This window comes from Enhydra lutris, unplaced genomic scaffold (genome assembly GCF_002288905.1).
Source record: "Enhydra lutris kenyoni isolate GAN:26980312 unplaced genomic scaffold, ASM228890v2 scaffoldscaffold100, whole genome shotgun sequence".
NCBI lineage: Eukaryota > Metazoa > Chordata > Mammalia > Carnivora > Mustelidae > Enhydra > Enhydra lutris.
The window spans coordinates 693,188-718,943 of NW_019154184.1; the positions used below are offsets into that span (position 1 = coordinate 693,188).

The 25,756-nt window shown below is 42.4% G+C and overlaps 1 protein-coding gene across 1 annotated transcript in view; it reads right to left on the reverse strand.

The window, feature by feature from the left end:
- The window catches only part of LOC111139321 (moesin), an 80,584-nt gene that overhangs the window by 26,004 nt on the left and 28,824 nt on the right, over positions 1-25,756 (reverse strand). The window contains exon 2 of the mRNA XM_022491580.1: positions 8,043-8,126. Coding sequence (XP_022347288.1) covers positions 8,043-8,126 — 84 coding nt within the window. The remainder of the gene's footprint in view (positions 1-8,042; positions 8,127-25,756) is intronic.

Here is a 25,756-nt window from a genome sequence, read left to right on the forward strand (position 1 = left end):
ATGCTATTTGTTATGCTCCACAAATAGCATGGAGGACAAGGGGAGATGGAGAGGAGAAGGGAGTTGAGGGAAATTGGAAGGGGAGGTGAACCATGAGAGACTATGGACTCTGAAAAACAACCTGAGGGTTTTGAAGGGGTGGGAGGTAGGAGGTTGGGGGAACCAGGTGGTGGGTTAGGGAGGGCACAGATTGCATGGAGCACTGGGTGTGGTGCAAAAACAATGAATCCTGTTATGCTGAAAAGATATAAAAAATTAAAAAAAAATGAAAGGGTATAATATATAAAGTTCTATGGAAAGAGCCACGATGGCCTTCAGCTGATAAATGGATAAAGAAGATATAGTCCATATATACAATGGAATATTATGCATCCATCAGAAAGGATGAATACTCAACTTTTGTGTCAACATGGATGGGATTGGAGGAGATTATGCTGAATGAAATACGTCAAACACAGAGAGTCAATTATCATTTTCACTTACTTGTGGACCATAAGGAATAACATGGAGGACATTAGGAGAAGGAGAGGAAAAGTGAATTGGGGGAAATTGGAAGGGGAGACAAAGCTCAAGAGACTGTGGACGCAGAGAAACAAACTGAGGGTTTTGGAAAGGAGGGGGTGAGGGGATGGGTAAGCCTGGTGGTGGGTATTAAGGAGGGCACGTATTGCATGGAGCAGTGAGCATGGTGTATAAACAATGAATCTTTAAACACTGAAAAAAACAAAATAAAATATATTAAAAAAAGAAAGAAAGAAATTAAAAATAGAGCTTCCCTATGACCCTGCCATTGCATTACTGGGTATTTACCCCAAAGATACAGATGTAGTGAAAAGAAGGGCCATCTGTACCCCAATGTTTATAGCAGCAATGGCCAAACTGTGGAAAGAAACAAGATGCCCTTCAACGGACGAATGGATAAGGAAGATGTGGTCCATATACACTATGGAGTATTATGCCTCCATCAGAAAGGATGAATACCCAACTTTTGTAGCAACATGCACGGGACTGGAAGAGATTGTGCTGAGTGAAATAAGTCAAGCAGAGAGAGTCAAGTATCATATTGTTTCACTTATTTGTGTAGCATAACAAATAGCATGGAGGACAAGGGGAAATGGAGAGGAGAAGGGAGTTGAGGGAAATTGGAAGGGGAGGTGAACCATGAGAGACTATGGACTCTGAAAAACAACCTGAGGGTTTTGAATGGGCGGGGGGTGGGAGAGTGGGGGAGCCTGATGGTGGGTATTATGGATGGCATGTATTGCATGGAGCACTAGCTGTGGTGCATAAACAATGAATTCTGTTACACTGAAAAGAAATTAAATTTTAAATATAAATAAATAAATAAAAAAGATTTACCAGTTCAAATGAAACAAAAGAAAAAAAAAAAAGAAATACAGTCCCATTTCCTGCATGCCTCTTGCTGACTTGAGTAATTAGGAACATGTTTTTAAAAGATAATTTGTGTGTGGGCAGTGTTAAGGAAAGATCAAAAGGCTTCCTGGATTCAATGGCAAGGTGAGTCCCTGAGTCTAAGTTAATAGGCAATATGAATTGCCTGTAAGTTTTAGATGGAGAACACAAAATTCTCATGTTGAAATGTGATGTATTTTTTTAAAATTTATTTCACAAAGACACAGCTAGAGAAAGGGAATACAAGCAGGGGAAGTGGGAGAGGGAGAAGCAAGCTTCCTGCTGAGCAGGGAGCCCGATGTGGGGCTCGATCCCAGGGTCCTGGGTCCCAGGGTCCTGGGATCATGACCTGAGCCAAAGGCAGATGCTTAACAACTGAGACATCCAGGTGCCCCGTTTTGTTTTGGTTTGGTTTTTTTTTTTTTTTTTTTTTTTTTGCAGAGGATAGAGGGGGAAGGTATTAGAAAAAGATAAGTTTTATTTAAAGCACCTCTTATCTCATCCTAGATCTAAGGCAGAGCCTAACTAACAGTTCTAAAGATTTTCCACAGGGTTTTAGAAGAATAGCGCCCAGATGCAATTGGTGCGGAAGAAGTAATTCAGCCCTAGGTGAGAAAGAGACACTGAAGATGCCCATTAGGGTCAGGACCCTAAGTCATGGGATGGCAGACTCAGAACAGAATTGGTAGGGGAGAACTGGCCTCTGCCTGTACCAACTATAGAGGCTTGGAGATCCCAGAATTAAAATGGACTAAGGCAGGTAGACTACATAATCAGTCCTAGATGTCCCAGGAATGGGCTCCTTAGCCTCTTTTTGCACCATATTGTCTGTTTCACTAGAAGGATGAGTAGGGGTATAATGAGAGGAAGATCACAGGACCTAAAATAGTTCCAGGATGTGGAGTATCTCTGAGGAGCAGTTGGACAAATAACAGTTAAAGTGAAATTTAAAAAAAATCAGGATCAGTAGCAAATTTAATCTCTCTGAGCTCTGCCTCTTCCATTATGAACATAGAGAAATCAGATGCATATAAATTTTCCATGTCCTTAGGCTTCAGGGTTTTGGAGAAATGAGCAATCTCTCTCAGCCTCCACTGAAGTCCCAAAGTGAGGAAATAAGGATGTGGAGGGAAGGAAATATGATCTAAAGTCAGAATTGAGACTGAAAAAGAAAAAAGTATAAAACAGATGACCCCTAGACTCTAAGCTGTAAGGAAATCTCCAATTAAGGTCCACAGGGTACTGAGAATCATTTGATCAGGCAACTCTTGTCTCTACTTGGAAATGAGGCCAAGCTTTGCTTGCTTCCAGCTTTGCTTCCAGCTGAGACTTCCACCTCAGAGAAAAGAGAAATCTTATATTCTAGGTCCTGATACAGAAACAACATCTATGGCTGTAGTGACTAGGGTCCTTCCCATTCCATTCTGAGAACTAACTAAATAATAAATTTATATATATATAAAAATTTTATATATATTCTTTCTTGGCTCCCTTTGACCCCAGACTGCCAACTTACTGAGATGAGCCAGAACTTTTCAAAGCTTCTATGGAAGAATCCATAAGCAGCAGAACATAATAAATGCATATACCCCAGAGGACACAAAGGATAGGGGGATATAAGTAGAAAGCTAAAGTCAGAATTTCTTTGAAGCCTCAGGTTTAATCTTGAGAGCTTGTTTGGAGGTTCTAGCAGGGGAGCACAGCTACTCGTATACCCTTGACCGAAGAACGGTCCTCTCCTCTATCGGGGAAGGTCGTCCTCTTCGACCGAGCGCGCAGCTTCGGGAGGGACGCACATGGAGCGGTGAGGGAGGAAGGGGACACCCGCCTAGCCAGCCAGATCAGCCGAATCAACCCTGGTGATCAATGGGGTGACAGATGTCGCAGCCAGATCGCCCTCACATCCAGGTTTAATCTTAATTACATGCACACATTTTACATTCTACTCCTTAAATATCTTTTTTTTTTTATTTTTTAAGATTTATTTATTTATTCAAGAGAGAGAATACACATGCATGCATGAGTTGGGGAGGGGCACAGGGAGAGAATCCTCAAGCAGACTCGTGGCTAAGTGTGGAGCCCCAGGTGGGCTGAGTCCCACAAACCAGAAATAGGGTTGGTGGCAACCCCTACCAGAACTTTCCAGTTGTACATTGATTTGCTTTCAGGTAGGTGATTGATGCAGCTGCTGCCAAGCCTATAATGGGGTCTCAGTGGGCCTCAGGTGTTTGGGCACTGATGGAGTTTGGAGGGACAAGAGTTGGACACTCAACCAACTGAGACACATATGTACCCCAATGTTTTAAAAAGATAACATCTATAAGTAAAAGTGATGCTCCAAGATACTAAATCAAGGGACACCTGGGTGGCTCAGTCACTTAAGCATCTGTCTTAAGTTCAAGTCATGATCCTAGGGTCTTGGGATAGAGTCCCACATTGGGCTCCTTGCTCAGCAGGGAGCCTGCTTCTCCCTCTGTCTACCACTCCCCCTGCTTGTGCACTTCCTCTCTCTCTCTCTCTCTCTCTGACAAACAAATAAAATCTTTTAAAAAAGATACTAAATCAAATTCATCCCACAGCTCTCTGTACCTCCTAAAATCTGCAATATACACCTACAGGAACTAGGACTTCAGTTTTTAAGACACTGGCTGTGAATTCTATTGAGCCACACAACACAAACCCTCATGACAGACTGTGAAGCATTATAGGGTCCAAGCAGCATAAACTAGAAAACTGAGGTCCACTGAGGGGAAGAGATTTGCCTCTGAGAAAATCCTCACTAATTACTAGGAGCATCTGAATGTAACAAAGAACCCTCTTTTGTCTCTCTTCTGCATGTGAAGGTGGCCTACATCTGAGGTCTATGGAGGGAAGGGGCAATTAGGTCAGTTCCAGAGCCCATGCAGAATCCCCCATGCATCTGAGTGAAGCAACTAGTGAGGAAATGAGCCACTTCAGAAGTCCAGAGCAGGATTGGAAAGCAAGGCTGGAGCCTCAAAAGGAAAACTGTGTGAAAAATTACATGCAAACTCCATCAGTGCCCAAACACCTGAGGCCCACTGAGACCCCATTACAGGCTTGGCAGCAGCTGCATCAATTACCTACCTAAAAGCAAATCAATGTACAACTGGAAAGTTCTGGTAGGGGTTGCCACCAACCCTGTTTCTGCTACTCTACACTGCCCGTGTTCGAGTGGCCACCTGATCTACAGCACAGAACAAACTCAGCTAGGATTCTAAGTTTAGAGACAAATTTCCTCCACTCAGAATAGGAACAGGCAAAGAGAGGAGAGGTCACAGAGGACACAGCTGACAAAAGGCACTGGGAAAACCACAAATTAAATATGCCTCGATTCAAGCCACTATACCACTTCCTAGCTATCTAACCTTAAACAGACCTTTTCCCCCTGTAGGCTCAATCCTTCACCTAAGATAGAGTTATTACTATTATAATAATAGATCTTAGTTATTTTATAGAATAAAAATGGAAGAAAAGAAGAAAGGTTATTGCCTTCAATGCAGAATCCACAAATCATAAAGACTTTACCAAGCCAGAAAAGCTTCCTGATTTAATGGCTCCCTTATCTGTACCTCCAGGGCAATTTCTACTACCTATTTAGCCCTTAATAAGAACAACAAACATTTGAGTGTCTGCTATACACGAGACACTTTACTTATTTGAGGATTAAATAAGACCACAAAATCTCTGAAATTAGTTTGATTACCATTTCACTAAGAAGATTTAAATCCCAAGAGGCTAAATGAGACATCCAAGATCACACAGCTAAATAGGACAGAATTTGAACCCAAGGCTGACACTAAATCCCATACTTTAAACACTGTACATCACTTCTCTTTTTTTTAAAGATTTAATTTATTTATTTGACAGACAAATATCACAAGTAGGCAGAGAGAGAGAGAGAAAGAGGGGGAAGCAGGCTCCCCGCTGAGCAGAAAGCCCGATGCAGGGCTCGATCCCAGGACCCCGAGATCATGACCTGAGCTGAAGGCAGAGGCTTTAACCCAGTGAGCCACCCAGGTGCCCCTGTACATCACTTCTATACACAACCTGAACTTCAAGGGTGTTTTATTCTATGTGGGAAGAGAGCGGTATTGCATTTACTTGTCTCTGCTTCTATAGGTACAGACAGGACAGAGATGGTATTTAACAGTCTAGAGATTTCACCTTTCTTGCGGAGTTCAGTATCTTGAAGGGAAGAGGCAGGTAGAGTTAGAGCCCCTGGCTGGGGTGGAGCCAGGCAAGGGGTTCTCAAAAATGTAACTCATGGTGGTCACACTGCCCGTTAGTGGCACCTAGGTAACCAAGAGCCCTCTGAAGAACCTCAGGCTTTAGAAGTGGTGGTAAGTGCAGGATTGCTGTAGCAAAACATGTTCTCTCCATTCCCTAGTTGTGCACGCACTCACAAAGGTAAACGGAGAAACTGTAGGCCACACTTCCCTTTCCCACCAGGTCTTGTGTGTCCTCGAGCTATGACTTCCCATTGTTGCCTGTTATTTATTACTAATGCCAAAGAGGGTGCTTTCTTTCCAGTCAGCTTCCTCTCTGGTCATTGGCCAGAGTTCCAGGGTGGCCCCAGAGCTTTTGTCAATTCCTTCCAAGGAGTCCAGCTCCTTCCTCCTAGGCCCCAATTCCACCAGGAGGGCCTCCCTGAATAATGGATCTCAAAGGCCAGACAGAATGGACTTCTCTTATGACTCACTCATTAAGTTAGAGAGAGGGAAAAGATAATATTCCCCAACAGCATGTGAACACATATATCTGTGGATTCCCATCCAGATCTGACTTGGCCCTGACAGTGCCAGATTGTCAACTCCTTGTTCGAGTTCAAATCTTTTTCCCTTTTTCACCCATGGAGTCCCAGATCTTCCCAATCTTACCCACAGAACATTACTGCTCCCTCCTTCCTATGAAAGCCCCTCAGAAATATCAAGACAGAAAACACATCTTCTCTTAAGTCTTCTAGACCCAAACAGCCTCATTTACCCAGGCAGAATATTATAGTGGGAAAACTATAGTTTTGCAGAGTTGTATTTGAAACTCCATATTATAACTTACTAACTTATATATATTATAACTTACTAAGTTATAACATATTACAACTTACATAACCTAAAGTATGTTCTTTTACTTGTTAGAGGCAAGATCTTTGCAAGGATTAAAGCACCTAGCCAAGGCTAGTCCATATTAAGTGCTCAATAAATGGTATTTCCCAAAACAACACTGATCTTCCAGATGAGAAGTCATGAACTCACTGGTTTTCTCCCTTTCCTCTCTCCAGCCAGTATGAAAGCTTCAGAGTCTCTCAAATGTTTTGTTTGGGAAGTAGCTGCTTTCACAACTAGCATACCATCTGTCCAGGACTCCCTACCATCTGGGCTTCATACAGAACAACACCCACAGTACACAAATCAAACCAACACGAACAAAGAATTACCATGCCTTGTGGCTTTTTGAAGTTAATAAGCCTCTTTGTTCAAGAATTTTTCTGCCCTAGGTTCTAAATGATGCCTTCCTCACCCTCCCTCCAGTTACCTCCCTCCAATGAAATTGAACAAAGCCCCAGTGTTGAAGGCAGGGAATGGAATCATTTGGCTTGAGAAGGGTAATGTGTAGAACAAGGGGTCTGGGAAGGAGTCTAAGAAGAGGCTGAAGGAGCCTTTCTTCCTTTCCCTCCACAGCTCTGGTAAGTTCTTAGACAACAAAGGGACTCAGAGGGCAAAGGAAAAAGAAGGCCTAGAAAATCCAACAAGGTAACATATCCTAGACAATATCAGACCCCCACTCACCAGAAACTGGTAGGCAAATAGGATAATGACCCACCTGAAGGGATGCAAACCCCATTTTGCTGGTCACAGACAGCACGTTCCCTTGGCCCCTGGAAAGTCTTTGAATGCTGAAAGATTCTGTGGCCCCCCACCCAGGTATTAGATTATATATAGCATATCCCTTCTGCTAATAGTGACAGCCCATGAAGGGACATCCCTTGCATTGGAGATGGGAATGACACATCAGCATTATTTCCATGGCACGAGTGCAAGGTATGAAGTACCCTCATAATGCATTTAGCACTCCCAGTGGTGTCCTAAGTCCCAATATTCTTCTGAAGGAAATGTACATAGAGGACAATACCTCAGAGAGAATAAGTTTGTTTCCTTCTACCAGGAAGAAAACAAAAAAGTGACAGAGGTCACGGGGTACAGTGACTAGAATGCAGCATTGAAATCCCAGCCAGATACTGGATAGATACACTAAGTTATTTAATTTCTGAGTCTCATTATTAAAATGGGGAAGAGATCACTTGCATCTTTCAGAGTTGAGAGGAAGGTTCCATGTGTTAATATTTTTAGAGCATGTAACACAGAGTCATACTCTGCTTGCTTCTCTTTTCTACCATGTTCAGGACCAAGGATAGGATTAATTGGAGCCATCTGAGGTGCAGGTGGCCAAAGTTAAACTCTGCCTCCTTTGTTATTAAGGCGGGGGTCAGCCTTTGTTTGGAACTATCTTGGAGGAGCATGTAGGAGAAAAGATTCCCAAGAAGTGGGCATTGTGGAGGGAACTACTGGGAGAAGTAGAAGAAGCTAAGAAACAAATAGTCCATCCCTTACCTGGTCAAACAGCTGTTTGCCAGTGGTGTTGGGCTGAATGGCAAACTCCAGCTCTGCATCCATGGTGGTCACACGCACATTGATCTAGGATGAGATCAAAGAAGGCAAGTTAGTTGTCTGGCTCTGAGCTTAGCAGAGCATGGGACAGGTGTATTGTTCAACCACAGAAGAAGGAACTAGGGTTCTAAGAATCTGAGCAACTTAGATATTGGTGGGAAGGAAGGGAGAATACTGAAATAAACAAAGAATAACTAGGCCCTGGCTCCCAACCAGCTTATGAAGACAAAAAACATAGTCAAAGAGCAATGCTTACCAAGGGGCAAACACATAAATGCAAATCAGCCTACTTTCAAGAGGAAGCAAGTGCTGACTGTACTTCTTCCAGGAAGCCTTCTCCACCTACACCAGCCAGCTCTAGACCCACAGCATTCTCTTCCCACCTCTGATCCACAGCCTGGATTATCTACAGTACTTGTCTTTGCAGACACAAGTTAAGGGGAAGATAAAGAATATTGGGTCCCAAGCCTAGCACTGCAACTCTCTCAATCTACAACCTTGGATAAGTCTTACCTCTTTCCTGGGCCCTAGTTCACCTCATCTGTACAACAATAGTAATGCAGGGGTGAGGGTGTCAATTACACTAGGTGATGACCATTTCAATGCTGGTGTCTATGGTTCTATATACTGACTTGCACTGTTACTACATCTTGCTTTTATGTCTCATTGGTCTCTCTAAGCACAAAAGAGAGAAGGGGCCTTACCAAAGGTGGGTGTGGGTGGCACAGAGATGCTACAAAAGCCAAGTCAGCAGAGGGGAAAAGGAATGGGACAGGCCCCAGTGAAAATAATAGGTAGCCACACACACAATTTTATAACCACTGGAAAAAGTACCACCTGCTTTTTTTTTTAAGATTTTATTTATTTATTTGAGAGAGAGAGAGAGAGAGATCTCAGGTAGATAGAGAAGCAGAAACTTAACCCACTGAGCCACCCAAGCACCCTGAAAAGTACTGTCTGCTTTTACAAATCGATCCCCTAGCTGATATTGATAGCTGAAATTTCATCAATAGAGATTTGTTCTTTTGGCTGAAAACTTGGTAGTATTGGTAGCAGTAGGAGCAATATGCAGTAGTTTTCATGTTTGGAGACTTGCTACTCACTAGGTGATTCATGTGCACCATCCCATTTAATATCAACAATCACCTTGTGAAGTAGATAAAGTTATCTCCACATTGGGAATGAAGAAATAAATATTTGTCTAAAGTCATATCATTAGTAAAGCAGAAGACAGGGTTTGAATTCAGATCTAAGTCCAAACGTCAATTTAAAACAATACACTAAAACTTTTATACATCAAAGTGCAAAATATTCCCCATGAGAGGAAATTAAATATTAATTATTTAAATTGTGGGACATTTTTCATAAGTACTCTATATAGTATGGCCCCAAACTGGCTTGTTATATAAGGTCATATAAAATATTTTGAAGATTGGGTGCCTGGGTGGCTCAGTGGGTTAGGCTCAGGTCATGATCTCGGGGTCCTGAGATTGAGCCCCATATCAGGCTCTCTGCTCAGCAGGGAGCCTCCTTCCCCTTCTTTCTCTGCCTGCCTCTCTGCCTGCCTCTGTCTACTTGTGATCTCTCCCTCTCTGTCAAATAAACAAATAAAATCTTTTAAAAAATATTTTAAAGACTATTTCATGCCCAGGGAAAATACTTCAGTAATATTAAACAAGGAAGGATAAGCAACAAGACTACATGAGCTCAATTCTATAAACAGTATGTACAGAGAGATAATTATTGGAATAATGCCCAAGTACTAGTCAGGCTTGGTTTTAGGGTGGTTATGAATGTGTTCTCCCTTCTTTGAATTAAAAAAAGAAAACGAATCTACATTTTCTAAGATGCTTGTATACTACTTACACTATTGGTTGAGACTAAAAATAGAATAAATAAAAAATGCAAATCCCCATGGAGTAGGTAAGACATAAACCTAATCAGTCTTTGACATCTCTCGGTCTTTCCTGAGCGTAGGGGTCAGTTAGCGGGGAAGAGGGGGCCAAATACCATTTTGCCAGCTGAACAATTCTGATGAGGACCAGGCCTGAGGAACAAATTTGTAAATAAATATCACTAGGGAATCAGGGAGGAAATCTATTTCAAGATAGACAATGGGACAGGAAAGGCCCTGAAGGCAGGAACAAGTAAGGCAAATTACCCCAGAGGGGGACAACAGGCAAGATTAGCCACCTTGACTTGGTGTTATCCTAGGCTTCCTGCCAATCCAGTAACCCTGTAGAATGGGCCCTCATAAGGTAGTGAGAATGAAGCCCAATGGGCTGGAATTTGGCCTCAACATCTAGCCTCATATCACCCTTGAGCTGAGTTAAGGGAGACCTCAAAACACCAATGACTGAGGAGGTAGGAAAAAGTGGAAAAGAGCCAGTAAGGCTTTTAATACACTGGACTTCATTATCATCTCAAGGTTTCTGTCTTACTTTGAGTTACCTCTCCAGTACCCAAGACTCAATAGGTACTCAGAAGATGGTTAAATGAGCAGTTCTAAACATGGGAATTTAAGAAATACAGAGATCTAGCATAGTCTAAAGATCCAGAGGTAGGAAGATTTTATATCTTATCTTTTTACTGTGCCATGGACCCTTTTGGGCAGTCTGATAAAGTCTATGGACCAACCCCCTTTCAGAATATATGTGAATGCATGAAATAAAGTGATACAAAGAAACCAATTATATTGAAATAGTTATAAAAGTGTGTGCTTTTTATGACATTAAGTAATTGCCTAGCACTGTATCTTAGTAGTTATTATTACTGTAATTTTAACATTATGTTGAGCATAGAAATATTTTGAGAAATCTATAATACAGAGAATTGAGTAACGTATTGAATTGTCAAATCACTATGTTGTATACTTGAAACTAATATAACACTGTGTACCAATTATACTTTAATAATACATTTTTAAGTTAATAAAATAAGAATAAAAGCTCAGCAAAAAATAGTGATATAAAAGTTTCTTAGATTTCCATTAGTGACAAAGTCACAGGTACTGCCATTTTTACCACTTCTTTTTTTGCTTGTATTCATTTTTTTTTTCATTTTATTATAAACAGATGTAACTCAGAAACAGCCAAATGGGAAACATGCACAGGACAGGGTAGGCAGGGGTTTGAGAGATACAGAGCTTCCTGCCTTCTCCAGCTGGGCCACCTTCCTAGCACCTCCCTGCTTTTATTAGCTCTGAGGCTCTCCTCATTCTGTCATTTAGGGTTTTTGTTTTTTGTTTTTTTATATTTCACATTTTTTATTAAGTTCAATTAGCCAACATATTAGGGGATTTTTTGAAAAATAAAAAATTATATTTTGTTTATACACCAGCAAGTTGGGCTTGCTCATTAAAAATAATTATGTTGGGGCACCTGGGTGGCTCAGTCAGTTAAGCGTCTGCCTTCAGCTCAGGTCATGATCCCAGAGTCCTGGGATAGAGCCCCACATCAGACTCCCTGCTCAGCAGGAAGTTTGCTTCTCCTTCTCCCACTTCCTCTGTTTGTATTCCCTCTCTCGCTGTCTCTCTCTCTGTGTCAAATAAATAAATAAAATCTTTTAAAATATATGTTTATTAGCAGTTTAATTTTTTTGTCCTTGGTCTGTTTTTCTATTGGGCTGTTCTCTTTATCTATTAAGTAATTAATTATATCTATTATATACTAAGGAAGTTCATATTTGGTCATGGGTTAGACAAATATTTTTGCCCAGTTATTTGTGTTAGATCTTCTAACATTTTTTTCCTATAGTATTTTGTACATAATTAATTTATCATTATTTTCCTTTGTGGATTCTGGGGCTTGTATCTTTCTTTATTTTTTTTATTTATCATATTCAATTAGCCAACATAAATACATCATTAGTTTTTGATGTAGTGTTCAAAGATTCAATAGTTGTATATAACATCCCATGCTCATTACATCACTTGCCCTCCTTAATATCCAACACCAGGCTCACCCATATCCCCACACCCCTCCCCTCTGAAACCCTCATTTTTTTTTTTTCTGGTAGTCCATAGTCTCTCATGGTTGGTCTCCCTCTCTGGTTTCTCCCCCTTCATTTTTCCCTTCCTTCCCCTAATATCCTCCATGCTATTCTTTATGTTCCACATATAAGTGAAACCATATGATAATTCTCTTTCTCTGTTTGACTTATTTTTTTTTTTACTTATTTCACTTAGCATAATCTCCTCCAGTTCCAACCATGTCGATGGAAATGGTGAGTATTTATCCTTTCTGATGGCTGAGTAATAGTCCATTGTATATATGAACCACATCTTCTTTATCCATTCATCTATTGAAGGGCATCTTGGTTCCTTCCACAGTTTGGCTACTATGGATATTGCTGCTATAAACACTGGAGTGCATGTGGCCCTTCTTTTCACTACATCTGTATCTTTGGGGTAAATACCTAGTAGTGCAATTTCACTTATATTCATAATTGAAGGAGGTCTAAATCTCAGTGAGATGTTAGTACAAACAGATATATAATTTTTCTCAATCCACTCTCATATATCTTTCCCACTTCAGTTTATATCCATGGACCCCCTGGAGGCCTAAAAATTCCAAGTTAAGGAGCTCCCTATAAATTTATTTCAATTCACCCAATATTAATGGAACAAAATATTTAAGGAACTATCATTAGAGTAGAGCTCTAGGACCAGTCCTTGACCCCAAGGCACTTACTGAATAATAGGAAAACTATACTATACAAGGAAGACCTTGAGAAATGCCATAGCAGAACAGAAGAAACATTTTGTGGCAATAAAAAAACCACAGTTCAAAATGATATTTGCATTGGTCCACAAGGATAAGCTGTATTAAAGAAAGAGAGAGAGAGAGAGAGAGAGAGAGAGAGAGAAATAAATAAATAAATAAATATAGAAAGATTGTGGGATGGGGGGAAGAACATCCAAATGTCCCAGGTAGAGAAATCAATACGTGCAATGGCCCAGAATGAGACAGGGATGGAGATGGCCCATTTAGAAGCAGATCTACTTCACAGTGAATGTGGACTACACAGTGAAGTGTAGGCAGAGAGGCTGGGAAGGTAAGTGGAGGGCCTTGAGGTTTATACTAAAGAGCTGGGCCTTAACCTGTTGGAAGGCTAGCCATCCTTGAGGCTCTGAGCAGAGTGGGGCAGAATCAGAATGATGCTTTTTGAAGAAAGTGCCCAGGGAGGAAACTGATGAAAGAGGTAGGATCCCAAGGAAATATTCCATAGCCTATGAGTTCCCTTTATTTCACACTATTGGGAAGAATTTTCAAAGTAAATAAGCCAGTGTCAATCACAGATCATATTAATCACAGGTCATGCCAATGTAACATCTTTAGGGTCTAGCTCAGTAGTCCAAATATTTAAGTCAAATATTTGTTAAAGAAATGTTTCTTGAATAAATCAATTGGTAGAAAAGGACCCAGCCTGGGTTAGGAATAAGAATGTCATACACACTAGTGTTGTCTATGCTTCCTTCCTCCTAAACAGAGCATGACCCCAGAACAAGGGCTCTTCTAAAATCTGAAGATGTCTAGCTGAAGCCAAACTGGAACCTACTTCTCCAGAATTCCTGTCCAGGGTTTCTGCCATTTCCACAGTGGCTGCTACTCTAGGGAGAACAGTCTAATATCTCCTGAATTTCACTGAGGACAAATAATCCTAGGTTTTAAAAAAATAGAAAGAAAAGAAAACACAAAGGGACTTCTATTCTTGTCACCACTTAACTCAGAAGAAAATGTGAGTCACGAGGACAGGGTCATAGGTCTGTACTCTCCTGTTTTCTGTATGTCAGAGGTAGAGGGGGAATAAGGGTAATAACACAGCTGGGGCTTGAAGGTGATAGGTAGAACAGGTGTCTTGTTCAATGAAGATCCCTTTTTCTCCCTTAGAATAATCTGGAACCCAAGTGTGCAAAGTAAGCTACATGCCCAGACCCACTGATACATGGGCCCACTGGACTCTCACCCTATTACGTGGGTACCACTGCCGTCCTTTGAGGTCTGTTCTCTGCAATTTCAGTGAGAAGAGGGTGATCTTGTTTGGGAGGCAAGAACCTGAAAATAAAACCTCTGAAGTCAGCAGAAATTTCCTGGGAAGCCCCTAAGCTTGGCAGGAGTAGAGGAACTGGCCTGGGTGGGGCATCATTTCAATATGTAGAGAATTAAATCCTTTCCAAACCCTGTCCCTGAGGATCTAGCCAGTCCGAATTTAAAGACTGTGTCTCTGGAGAACACTAATGGTTTAAGGAACAAGAACAAAAAGTTTGGGTGTGGTAAGGACGGTGTCATCCTCTCATACACTAGCCTTCCCACCTCTAGCCCAAGAACAATAAATATACTGTTATTTATTGAACAACTGAACACAGACACTTTCCACACCAATGCCCTTCACTAGAGACTAACAAACAAATCTTAGTGATCTGCCATCCAAAGCCCTCAACAAACTGGGATCTCTCCTCTGTCCCCAGCTGGCTGACCTAGAAAACAAAAATAACCAGGCCAGATGCTGCAGCAGCTGGGGTACTTTGGATTCTGGGCCTGGCCAGCTTCAAAGAAGGGACCAACCCTCTGTTTTCCTAGAGCCAAGAACATCCAGGTAAGCAGTAGCCAGACCACAGTAAGGAGATCAGGGCAATGTTTCCCCTCATTTGTCCAATATCACTGAACTTCAAGATGGCTTTCCCTGGAAAGAAATTTGGGGGAGGCAGAGGAGCAAGTAGAGAGAGTTGAATAACCACAAGTAACTTGCCTGAAGCATGGACATGTAAACCAGAAAGAATTAAAATTACTGGCCCCACTTCATGGATGATGAAACTGAAATACACAGAAGCAGGTGACAGAAGGATAGAAATGAACACTTACTGAATACCAACTATGTGCCAAGCCCCATCATCCACAGTCCCACTTTATATCACTGAAGCCAAATTTACTCAGCCAGCAAGTGAGGAAGACTGGTCTTCTAGACAGTCCCAGGGCTCCTTCCATGCCTCCACTTCTCTCTCTGGTCATGCTGGTTTCACTGCTTTCTTCAGACACTGCCTTGGCAACTCTTTTGGCCAAGGACCAAACTCTCTGGCATTGGAAGCCTGAGCACATCTGGGAAGCACTCCTTGGGAAGGCCCCCTCATAGGGGCAAAGCTTGTGAGTCAGCCCAATTGTGTCTGAGCTCAATGACCTCACCCCCACCTGCCACCTCCTCAAGGGCTCTGGCCATTTCTGTGGAACTGCTGGTATGAAGAAGACAAAGGCAAGTGGGAAAGGGGGACAAAGCAGGACAAGTCTTACCAGGGCAACCTCAGAACTTCAGTCTCTCCACTGGACAGAGAACAGTCACCACAGTGTTACTCAAACTACCTAATCCCCATTATTTAGGCTCGAGCACCCACCATTTCCTGCTGCCAGAACAGAGGCAAGGCCAGGGCAGGGCAGGGCAAGGCCTGGTCTGTCTTGCTTCTTGGAATGACAGTACTGCCTCAAGCAGCTGTTTTCCATAAGGGGGGAAACAAGGGTTGCTTTGAATCTCCAGCTTAGGAGGCATTCTCCTTCCCCCCTCCCCTCTACCACTGACTCACTTACTTCCCAGCAACTCAGCCACTGTTGACTTGGAAATGATACCTGGAACAGTAATCTGTTCTGACCTCTTCCTGCCCATCTCTAGACCCTTAACACAGCCATCAGTACTTGCCCGGGGTTAACCCGTCCTGTGCCTGTGCCTTTTCCCAGTAGTTTCTACAAAGGAGAGCTACATCCAACCCCATGCATACTTATATCTTAATGGGTCAGCACTTCTTCACTTCAAGTGCTGCAAAGACCATGGGAGACAAGGATTCCCCTTTTACTTGCTTTGACTCAGTCCTGCCCTCCCAAAGCTCCCCAAGAATCAATGGGAGATAAGTACATATTGGAAATGGGGTGTTACTCCACCATTCACCATATATTTGGGGAAATAACCCCCACATGTAACTAATCTCTCTTAGCAATGAGAACATATCTAGTCACTATGGGACTGAGAGTTCAGAGCAGAGGCCAAAGCTGTAAAGGTCAGATACAATGAGACTACCTTAGCAAGCTGCGGCTTCCCCATTAATCCAGCCTTAATTGTATGACCTTTCGGATCAAGCTCAGACTGAGCTAGAGTCCCCCTCTCAACACATGAAGGTTAGAAAGTAAACTAGCTTTTCACCATTTGCACCTAACTCCAGGACTTACTATCAAAATCAGCTCCGCCAAACCATACTCCAGGATCAAATAATACCTACTCCCTTACCCCTACCCCAGCTCATCTCTCCTTCTTAGTTACAGAGACTGCCCAACCAGTTCCTCAGCACAGCCATTCCTCCTCTTTACAGTTCCTCAAAATTTAAATCCACTCATTCTAGTATCTCATCTGGCTCCTGCAGAATAGCATCCTTCTGAACTTCTCATCCCTGCTCTCAGAACAAACAGACCAGAATCCCAAACTGTCAGACCTGAAAGGAACCTTAGTGATCATTTGGTTCAAACTCTGCAACATAACAGCCAAGTAAACTGAGGTCCAGGAAAGGAGAGGCATTGTCCCAGAGTCACATAGCTGCTAGGCAGCCTGAGATCAGGGATAAAAACCTGGCTCTTAATTTAGTGGCCATTTAATAAGCTATAGAACCACCCTGGCACTTAGAAACAGTAGATACCTCAGGTGAACCACTGCTGAAGACTATGAAGACTATGTGGAGGAAGCTGGGCCATCTTGCTTCCATGAAAAACCCCAAGCTGGCATGGTTAGGAAGTCTAGCTTTCAACAGAAGGCAGGCCTAACTTTCAGACTCTGAGACATTCACCAACATTGATTCTAGAGAAACTAAACCTTTCATAACACCATAGAAGAAAACTCAAAGATCATGGTTTCTAAGACAGCTTCTTTTGCAAAAACTTGGATAGCAACTGATTGTGAAGTTCCCTGAAAGCAGACACAGCCAAGATCTGAGATGGAGTCTGGTGAGGAGAGAGTGGGATGTAACAGGGAAAGAGGCATGGAATTTCAGGAACAGATTTATATCTAGGTAGCTAAGAACAATAGATTCCTCAATTCCCATAAAACTCTGAAGCTGCTGAAACAAAAGAGAACAGGGCCCATCATTAATAAAATAGTCTCCCAAATGGCCAAAGCCCCTCTCTGGGGCTACACCCAGCTGGATTTCAGTCTTTCACATCAGTTTCATGCTTGACCCAGCTTCCCACCTGCAAATTTAAAAAGAAGTATTTGTAGGCTGGAAACATGGAGCATTTGCAGCTGTCTGGAGATACCGGGTCTGCGCAGAGCAACAGAAGAGGGCTCTACTTTCTCTGATTAGGAACCCATCCCAGAAATCTCCAGCATCACAGCTCTGAAGCACACTGGGGCTGATCCAAGCATCACCCTCAGTTCTATCTAATACTCATGGGATCTCTGCCCTGTCTTATGCTCTTATGTATTAAAAATCGCTGAAGTCAGGATCAGTTGACTCAGCAGGAGCAGGAGGAGGCTTCTAGGCCAAGTCAAAAAGCTGTTTTTAACCCCAGAGATAGGTTAAGGTCTGCTTTCTGCCAACCTTCTTGGTAAGCCAAGAGCTAAACCCGGTATCTGGGAAACCCACAAAATTAGAGTCCTTGTCCCAGAAATAATTGTCTCAGCTCTTTGAGGAGTGAAGCATGGTATGACAGAAAAAGGCTTTGTAGCTTCTTTCACCTCCCTTTTTTTTGCAACTCAGTTTCCAAAACTATAAAACAGGTCTAATAATATCAACTTCACAACAAGGTCATTGGGAGATTTAGGTTAAAATAATAGACATGAAAATACATAGCACATCACAAGTAGAATGGAAAGACTACTAACCCCTCCTTTTTGGCCGTATATTTTTAAAATATTTTATTTATTTATATATTTCTTTGAGAGAGTGGGAGTGAGCAGAGGGAAAGGAACAAGCAGACTCCCTGGTCAGCAGGGAGCCCAGATGCAGGGCTCAATACCATAGGCAAGGCTCAATCCCAGCACCCTGGGATCATGACCTGAGCCAAAGGCAGACGCTTAACCAACTGAGCCTCCTAGGCACCCCACATTTTTAGCCATGTTATTACAGATATCCTACCTCTCAGAAATGATTTAAAATGAAAATGTGTCCAACTGTAGAGGTCTAGGGGCTACCCAAGAAGACCTCCAGAAAGCCCTTTCAGCATAAAGGACACTTGCACTTTGGGGACAAACTCTAAAATGTGATTAGAATTCTAGTTGGTTAACAATGTGAAGCCATGCACATCAGGTACACACATGCATATCCTTGCATGCATTATTTTAAATATGTTCTCTTTTGGGAGGAATGGGTATTTTCCCCAAGAAGCAGAGTCCTGGGGAGAGGTAGAACACAACAGAGTGCCTATGCTACCTTGTCCTTCATAGAGGCTGCCTGATTTTCATTAAGCTGGGCTCTGCCTTGCCATTTTTTCCAATCATGTTTCACCAAAATACACAACTCCCTACCCCTCAACACAACCCACCAGGACCTCCAAACTTTCTTCAGCTGGTATCCAGAAAAACCACAAGCTGGATCTGTAAACTGGCTTATCATATTCACCTAAGGAAATTTTTGAAATACAGATACCTTGAACTCACCCACAGAAATTCTGATTTATTATATAAGACGGAGAGCATGGACATCAGAAGTTAAGAACTTCAGATAATTCTAAGGCTCAGCCAGATTTGGGAAACTCTGTCATAGAATACAGTTCCCTGAACCAACCTTCTCACGGGCTAGTGTTATTACGGTTAGAGGGATGCTTGAAGGAAGGGAAACACAAGTAGAGAACAACTATGGAGACATTTAGGCTGCTGGGCCTGGTGAACAGCTCTCCAAAATTGAATGCAGTCCACCTCCACAAAAGATCAGCAATGCAAACAGTCCTGCTACTGCTGCCAAATCCCACTGCAACCTGGTCTCCCTATTTGTAAAATAGGGCAGGGATTATCCTTGTCCCTTGCTAGCTGGTATCACTCCCCACCACCAGAGATACTATCGTGCCCTAAAGCAATGCCTCTGTTGTAGGAAGAACGTAGCTTTGTATTCTGAAACTATATGCAAGCTCCAACTTTACCAATTAAGACATGAGCTCTCCAACTTCTCACCTGCAAAATGGGCATAATGATGCCAACCTAGCAGAGTGTCCTGCAGTCCTAATGCAGTGTTTCCCAAACTTAACTGATCATAAGAATCATTAGGGGCACTAATTTAAAAACACGAATCCTGGACCCCATTCCAAACTGAAACAGAAGAGGATCTTAGGAATTAGTGGTTTTGCCCCAGGCAATTCTTATCCCTTAGGAAATTTAAAGAAACTTCACCTGGCACAGACACTGTTGAGAGGAGATGAGGAGTTGGATCAGAGGTCTGGTTTTCTAAACTGCTCTCTGGTCTAGATACCCTGACAGGGACTTTGAAGTTAGGGCCCAGCAGAGCAGGCTCTGTAGGCAGGAGAGGGAGACTTTGGAATTCCAAACAGAAATCTAAATGCTTTCTGGAATGATCAAATGCTTAGGTCATTGTCCAGAGCCTTCCACCATCTAGTTAAGAATCAGACAATGGGAGGGGCACCTGTGTGGCTCAGTCAGTTAAGCATCTGCCTTCAGCTCAGGTCATGATCCTGGAGTCCTGGGATTGAGCCCCGCATCAGGCTCCCTGCTTAGCGGGGAGTCTGTTTCTTCCTTCCCTTGCCTCTTCCCTGGCTCATGCTCATGCTCTCTCTCTCTCTCTCTCTCTCTCTCTCAAATAAATAAATAAATTGATTGGACACTTGCCACTGGACACTGGATCATTCAACCTCCCAAATAAGTAAATAAATAAATAAAATCTTAAAAAAAATCAGACAATGGGAGAAAACAGCTGATGCAGATACCTCACCAGCCAAAACACATTGATCAGAATGTTCTAATTAGGGTCCCAATCAAAGCCTTCCTGAGTTCTCTGTCCCTTAAATACTCTATATTCACTCTTTCCTGGGAGAGTTTTTAGGCAAGGAGCACCTTAATTGATACTCTCCCTTTCCTGGATGCTCTGGGAACTTGGGAGAACAGAAGAGACATGGTGAGGGGGTCCTATATTTGCTTTGAGATGTGAGCATACGGGGAGGATGAGGGTGGAAGTCTGAGACAGGTGTGATTAATAATGGTGCACTGGAACTAGCTCACAATAGCCCTGATTATGTGCATCTCTTTACAGTTCCTCCCTCAAGGACTTCACATTGGCACCTTTGATACAGCTATGGTGAGAGTATTACACCATGGGGATCAGTAAACAGTATAAACCTTGACTTCACCAGAAGATTTGTTTTTAAATATTTACCAGCACATGATACACATGCAGGTAAGCATCTTTATCCCCATTTTACAAATGAGGAAATTGAGCCTCAATGAAAAGAAACAACTGTTATCTTCTAGCTTTATAATCTTGGCCAGGTCTGTCTGACTAGCAACAAATCCGACTCTCCTTGCCAGCACCCCAAAGGAGTAGAAAGCCCCTCTTGTCAATAAAAAATATTGCTGACTCTGAGGGCTTCTGCATTAGCTAAAGGCCAAACAAGGGCACCTAAATGTGCCTGGTGCCAAGGAAAGCTGGAGGTAAAAAGCTGTGGACTGAGATGTGAAAGCAAAAGAAACAGTCCCATCACTACCTCAGGAGAGAGGCTGGAGTGAGGTAGGGAATGGGTTAGAAAGTCCCAATGGAAACCAAAGCACATTCTTAGGGTCTCTTCACAAATATCTGACAGTCTGAGCTCTGGAGGGAGACCCTGGGACACTACAAGTCCATAGATCTCTTGAAGCCTCAATTTTCCTACAAGTAAAATGGGGAGTAATAATGCCTACCTCACAGGATTATAATGAGAACAACCATCAACTCCTTTACTTTTAAGAAAAAACCTGGCTTGGGGAGGCTGGGTAGCTCAATTGATGAAACTTCTGACTTCAGTTCAGGTCATGATCTCAGGATCCTGGGATTGAGCCCTGCGTCGGGCTCCCCATTTAACAGGGAATCTGCTTCTCCTTCTGCCCCTCCACCACTTGTGCGCTCATTCTCTCTCTCACTCTCTCTCACTTTTTCTTGCTCTCAAATAAATAAATAAAATCTTTAAAAAAAAAGATATTTGCAAATGACACTACAGATAAAAGGCTGGTATCCAAGATCTGTAAAGAACTTCTCAAACCCAACACCCAAAAAACAAGTAATCAAGTCAAAAAATGTGCAAAAGACATGAACAGACACTTCTCCAAAGAAGACAATAGACACATGAAAAAATGTTCAACATCATTAGCCATCAGGGAAATTCAAATCCAAATCACATTGAGATACCACCTTATGTCAGTTAGAATGGCCAAATTTAACAAGGCAAGAAACAGCAAATGTTGGTGAGGATGTGGAGAAAGGGGAACCCTCTTACACCGTTGGTGGGAATGCAAGCTGGTACAGTCACTCTGGAAAACAGTATGGAGGTTCCTCAAGTTGTCAAAAATAGAGCTACCCTATGACCTGGCAATTGCACAGCTGGGTATTCACCCCAAAGACACAGATGTAGTGAAAAGAAGGGGCCCCTGCACCCCAGTGTTCATATCAGCAAGATCCACAGTAGCCAAACTGTGGAAGGAACCAAGATGCCCTTCAACAGATGAATGGATAAAGAAGATGTGGTCCATAAATATAATGGAATATTACTAAGCCATCAGAAAGGATGAATACCCAACTTTTGCATCAACATGGATGGAACTGGAGGAGATTATGCTAAGTGAAATAAGTCAAGCAGAGAAAGACAATTACCATATGATTTCACTTATATGTGGAACATAAGGAATAGCATGGAAGACATTAGGGGAAGGAAGGGGAAAATGAAAGGAGGAAACCAGAGAGGGAGATGAACCATGAGAGACTATGGACTATAGGAAAAAAACTGAGGGTTTCAGAGGGGAGGGGTGTGGGGGTATGTGTAAGCCTGGTGATGTGTATTAAGGAGGGCACATATTGCATGGAGCACTGAGTATTATAAGCAAACAATGAATTATGGAACACTACGTCAAAAACTAATGTACTGTACAGTGACTAATATAACACAAAAAAAGAAAAGAAATGAAAAGAAAAAAGAAAATAATCTGGCTTGGCACTTAACGTGTATTAGATGTTTGATAAATTTTAGTTCTTTTTCTTGTGCAACCTATCCAATCCAGATTCTTCCAGGGTGCCTGGTTTACTCTTATACAGTAATAACCCTAGCCCCAGGTACACAATGCTTTACAGCTTAAATGACACTTGTTCATATGCATTATCTTACCTAATTCAATTCTATATGGAAGACAGGGCATAGACAAGTCCTGTTTTGCAGAAGGGAGAAATGGAGTTTCAATGAGGTAAATAGCAATTTGCTCAAGTGTGAAAGAGATAGGACTAGAACCCAGGTCTCCCCAACTACTAGTACACTGTTTTTTACCCTTCCAAGTTTCTCTTTATTAAGACTAAAAGGAAAAAAAAAAGGTTGAAGGAGAGTCCAATGGCTTACCTATTTTCATTTATTTCATCCAAGAAATCAAGTGGCCTCTAGCTCTGTCTCAGGTGCTACAAACGGAACTATTCTTGGGAGGGGAGAAGATCAATGCAGCAATGGGGTAGGAATAGTCTTCTTGTGGTAGAGGGAGCTATACAATTATCTAGGAGCAACCAACTAAGAACAGCGGGCCAGAAATTGGACCTGGGTCTTGTCCCAGTAACCTTGGGATAATCTTTTCCTCTTCTAATAAGAGTGTCTCCAATTGTACTAGGCAAGTATTGCTCAGTGGTTTTCAATTTTATTATATTTTTTTAAAGATTTTATTTATTTATTTGACAGAGAGAGATCACAAGTAGGCAGAGAGGCAGGCAGAGAGAGAGCGGGAAACAGTCTACCCGCTGAGCAGAAAGCTTGATGTGGAGCTCGATCCCAGGACCCTAAGATCATGACCTAAGCTGAAGGCAGAGGCTTAACCCATTGAGCCACCCAGGCACCCCAATTTTATTATATATTTAGCAGCTTCTTGCCTCTTCACTCTTCAGATAGAAAGAAAACCACATGAAACTTTAAAATATGAAGTACTATAAAAGTAGAACTGTTCTAGTTAAAGGACTGCAGCTGCCCAGATAGCTCAGCCAAATACAGTTTGCAAACCACTGGACAACCAGCTTAGGGAAAGGGAAAGAGCTCCAGGTATAACTTTCTAGAATTTTACTCATCTTAACTTGGCCACTGATTCTTTATAGAACTTAAAGGACTCTTTGGGCCTCAGTTTCCCCATCTAAGGTAGCTGGACTAATTAGCCTCTAAAGGCTGTTTCAGCATTGGGATTCCAGGAAAAGGAAGCCTAGCAATCCCCATGGTGAAGAACTGTGAAGAGAGGCCATTAAAAGCAAAGACCCATCCCTTTGCCCTTGGAAAACCCCTCGGCCTTTGGTGACTCTGAACTCTTCAGTCAGTTCCTCAAGCACTGGGTAAATGGCAACTGGGCGGGTGGGCAGACAGGCAGGAAGGCAGGCACCCCACCCTCCCTTGTACAGGAAGCTAGCTACATCCTCTTTTCCCCGCCCCACACAGCACATCTCCAAAGTCCCCAGCAGAAGTAGTGGGGGAAGGGAGAAGAGGATGAGGCCTGAAAAGAAACTGAACATGCAAATCACCACAGTATGCTAGGAAGCCATCTGGGGGAGGGAAATGACTAGGGCCCTGAGAAAGAGAAACAAAGCAGCCCCATTCTTTACTGGGGTCCAGGTCCCCACAACAAAACCTTGCCAAAAGGCCTATGGCTGCAGAGTCACAAGGCATGAGCTGGTAGTGGGAAGCATAGGCCCACCCACTCCTTACCACTGAGTTTCTACAGCCTGAAAAGTTGGGCTTCATTCACAGGTGTTTAAAGTTCTTTATTAGGGTAAGAACACAGACATGTACGCATAAGTGTACACATAAGTACACATAAGTGAACCCTTAAAAATACAGGGGCTTTTCATACCTTTCAAAGCCAAGGAGGCAGGTACCAACCCGCATGCCCAAACCACCAGCCCACTTTCCTGAGCCCTCCCCAAGCCCTGTGACTGGGGCCCAGCCCTCCCCACATCCTGTTCTCAGAGAACACGTGGCTGCCTGGGGAAAGATAATGTCATTACCACACTTCCCCTCCTTGGAGGAGGCTTTGGTTGACTGCGGAAGGAACTGGAGTTCTCTGCCTGATCAAGCTGAATAATCTACAATAAATCTCCCAATTTCACAGACAGGGACAGGAAGGGTGACAAGTTACCACTGACTGAGAGCACCTTCGACATTACAGGATCCATGCCTAGAGACAAATGGTGATGATCCAAAGTACTTCTAGATAAACGAATTTTCTGGAAAAACACAAATTGGCAACTTCTACATTTGGAAACTGGAAAACAACATGCTAATGCTCTTCTTTGATTAATGAACCAGGAGATACAAAAATGCAGGAAACTTATTTTTCAAAAAGTCTCCCAAACATTATTCAAGTTACTACATATGGGTTTTAGATGCCAGTTAATAACATTTCTGCTAAAGTAGCATGATCTACAGGCAGTCTTAATGGGCCTAGGGTGGCTTTGGCCATTATAAAAAAGAAAATGGCTTCAGACCCATAATAAACAGCTCCTCCAACACAGAGTAAGGGATGGCAATAGGGTACCACAGCCTAAGTCTACTCATTGTTCAATTTCCCTTCTCTCTGACCAGCTGACTCCTGGGCTCTCCCTTGTCTTTACTTCCTAGACTATAAGTAGCAAAGAATGTGTCTGAACATTCCATCTGAATGTTCAGGGAGAACCTCCTCATTCATCTATAGTGAAGCAAAGAGGCAGATGTCATTCCACAGCACTGCCTCACTAAGTGTGAATATTCAGTGCAGCATGATTCTTGGCTAAAATTGTATGGAGGACCTTGGCCGACCACCCCTAAGCAGGACGTCCTTAGTCCCACCCAGCCTATTACTTCCCTACACCTTATCTTACAATGTAATCTAACTCTTGCCCACATCAAGGAACAAGGTTTATCACATAGGCCTTAAGAAAATACCAACGTCTCAGCACCTGCCTCCAGTGGATGTTCTGAAGACTGAGGAATACTCTTGTACCTGCCCTAGGTATCTCTGTTAGTGGTCATAGCTTAGTCTTCATTTTTGTCATGGTCGTCTTCCCGGGAGCAGAGGTAAAGAGAGCCTAAATAATGCCCTTAGGCTCTATGGATCTATGATTATTTTGGAAAAGTTGCAGAAAGGGTGTGGTCATAACATCCAGCTTATTAGTTTGGGTCTGATATAATATAATATAATATGTATAATATATATGATAATATAATATAATATGATAGACTGATAAAACTTCTTTAAAAGATGGCTTTGTATTTTTTTTTCAGTTGATAAAGCCACCTCTTGCCTTCCAAACTACAAGCTCAGCTACCAAACTGGTAAAACCTGTTTAACCTATTCAGACATCAATACCAGGGTTTTTAGCATCCTTACCACCACAAACATACAGTCTTTGCACCCCTTAATGCCAAAGTGAGTATGCATGAAACCACTTACCCTACACACACACACACACACACACACACACACACACACACACACACACACAC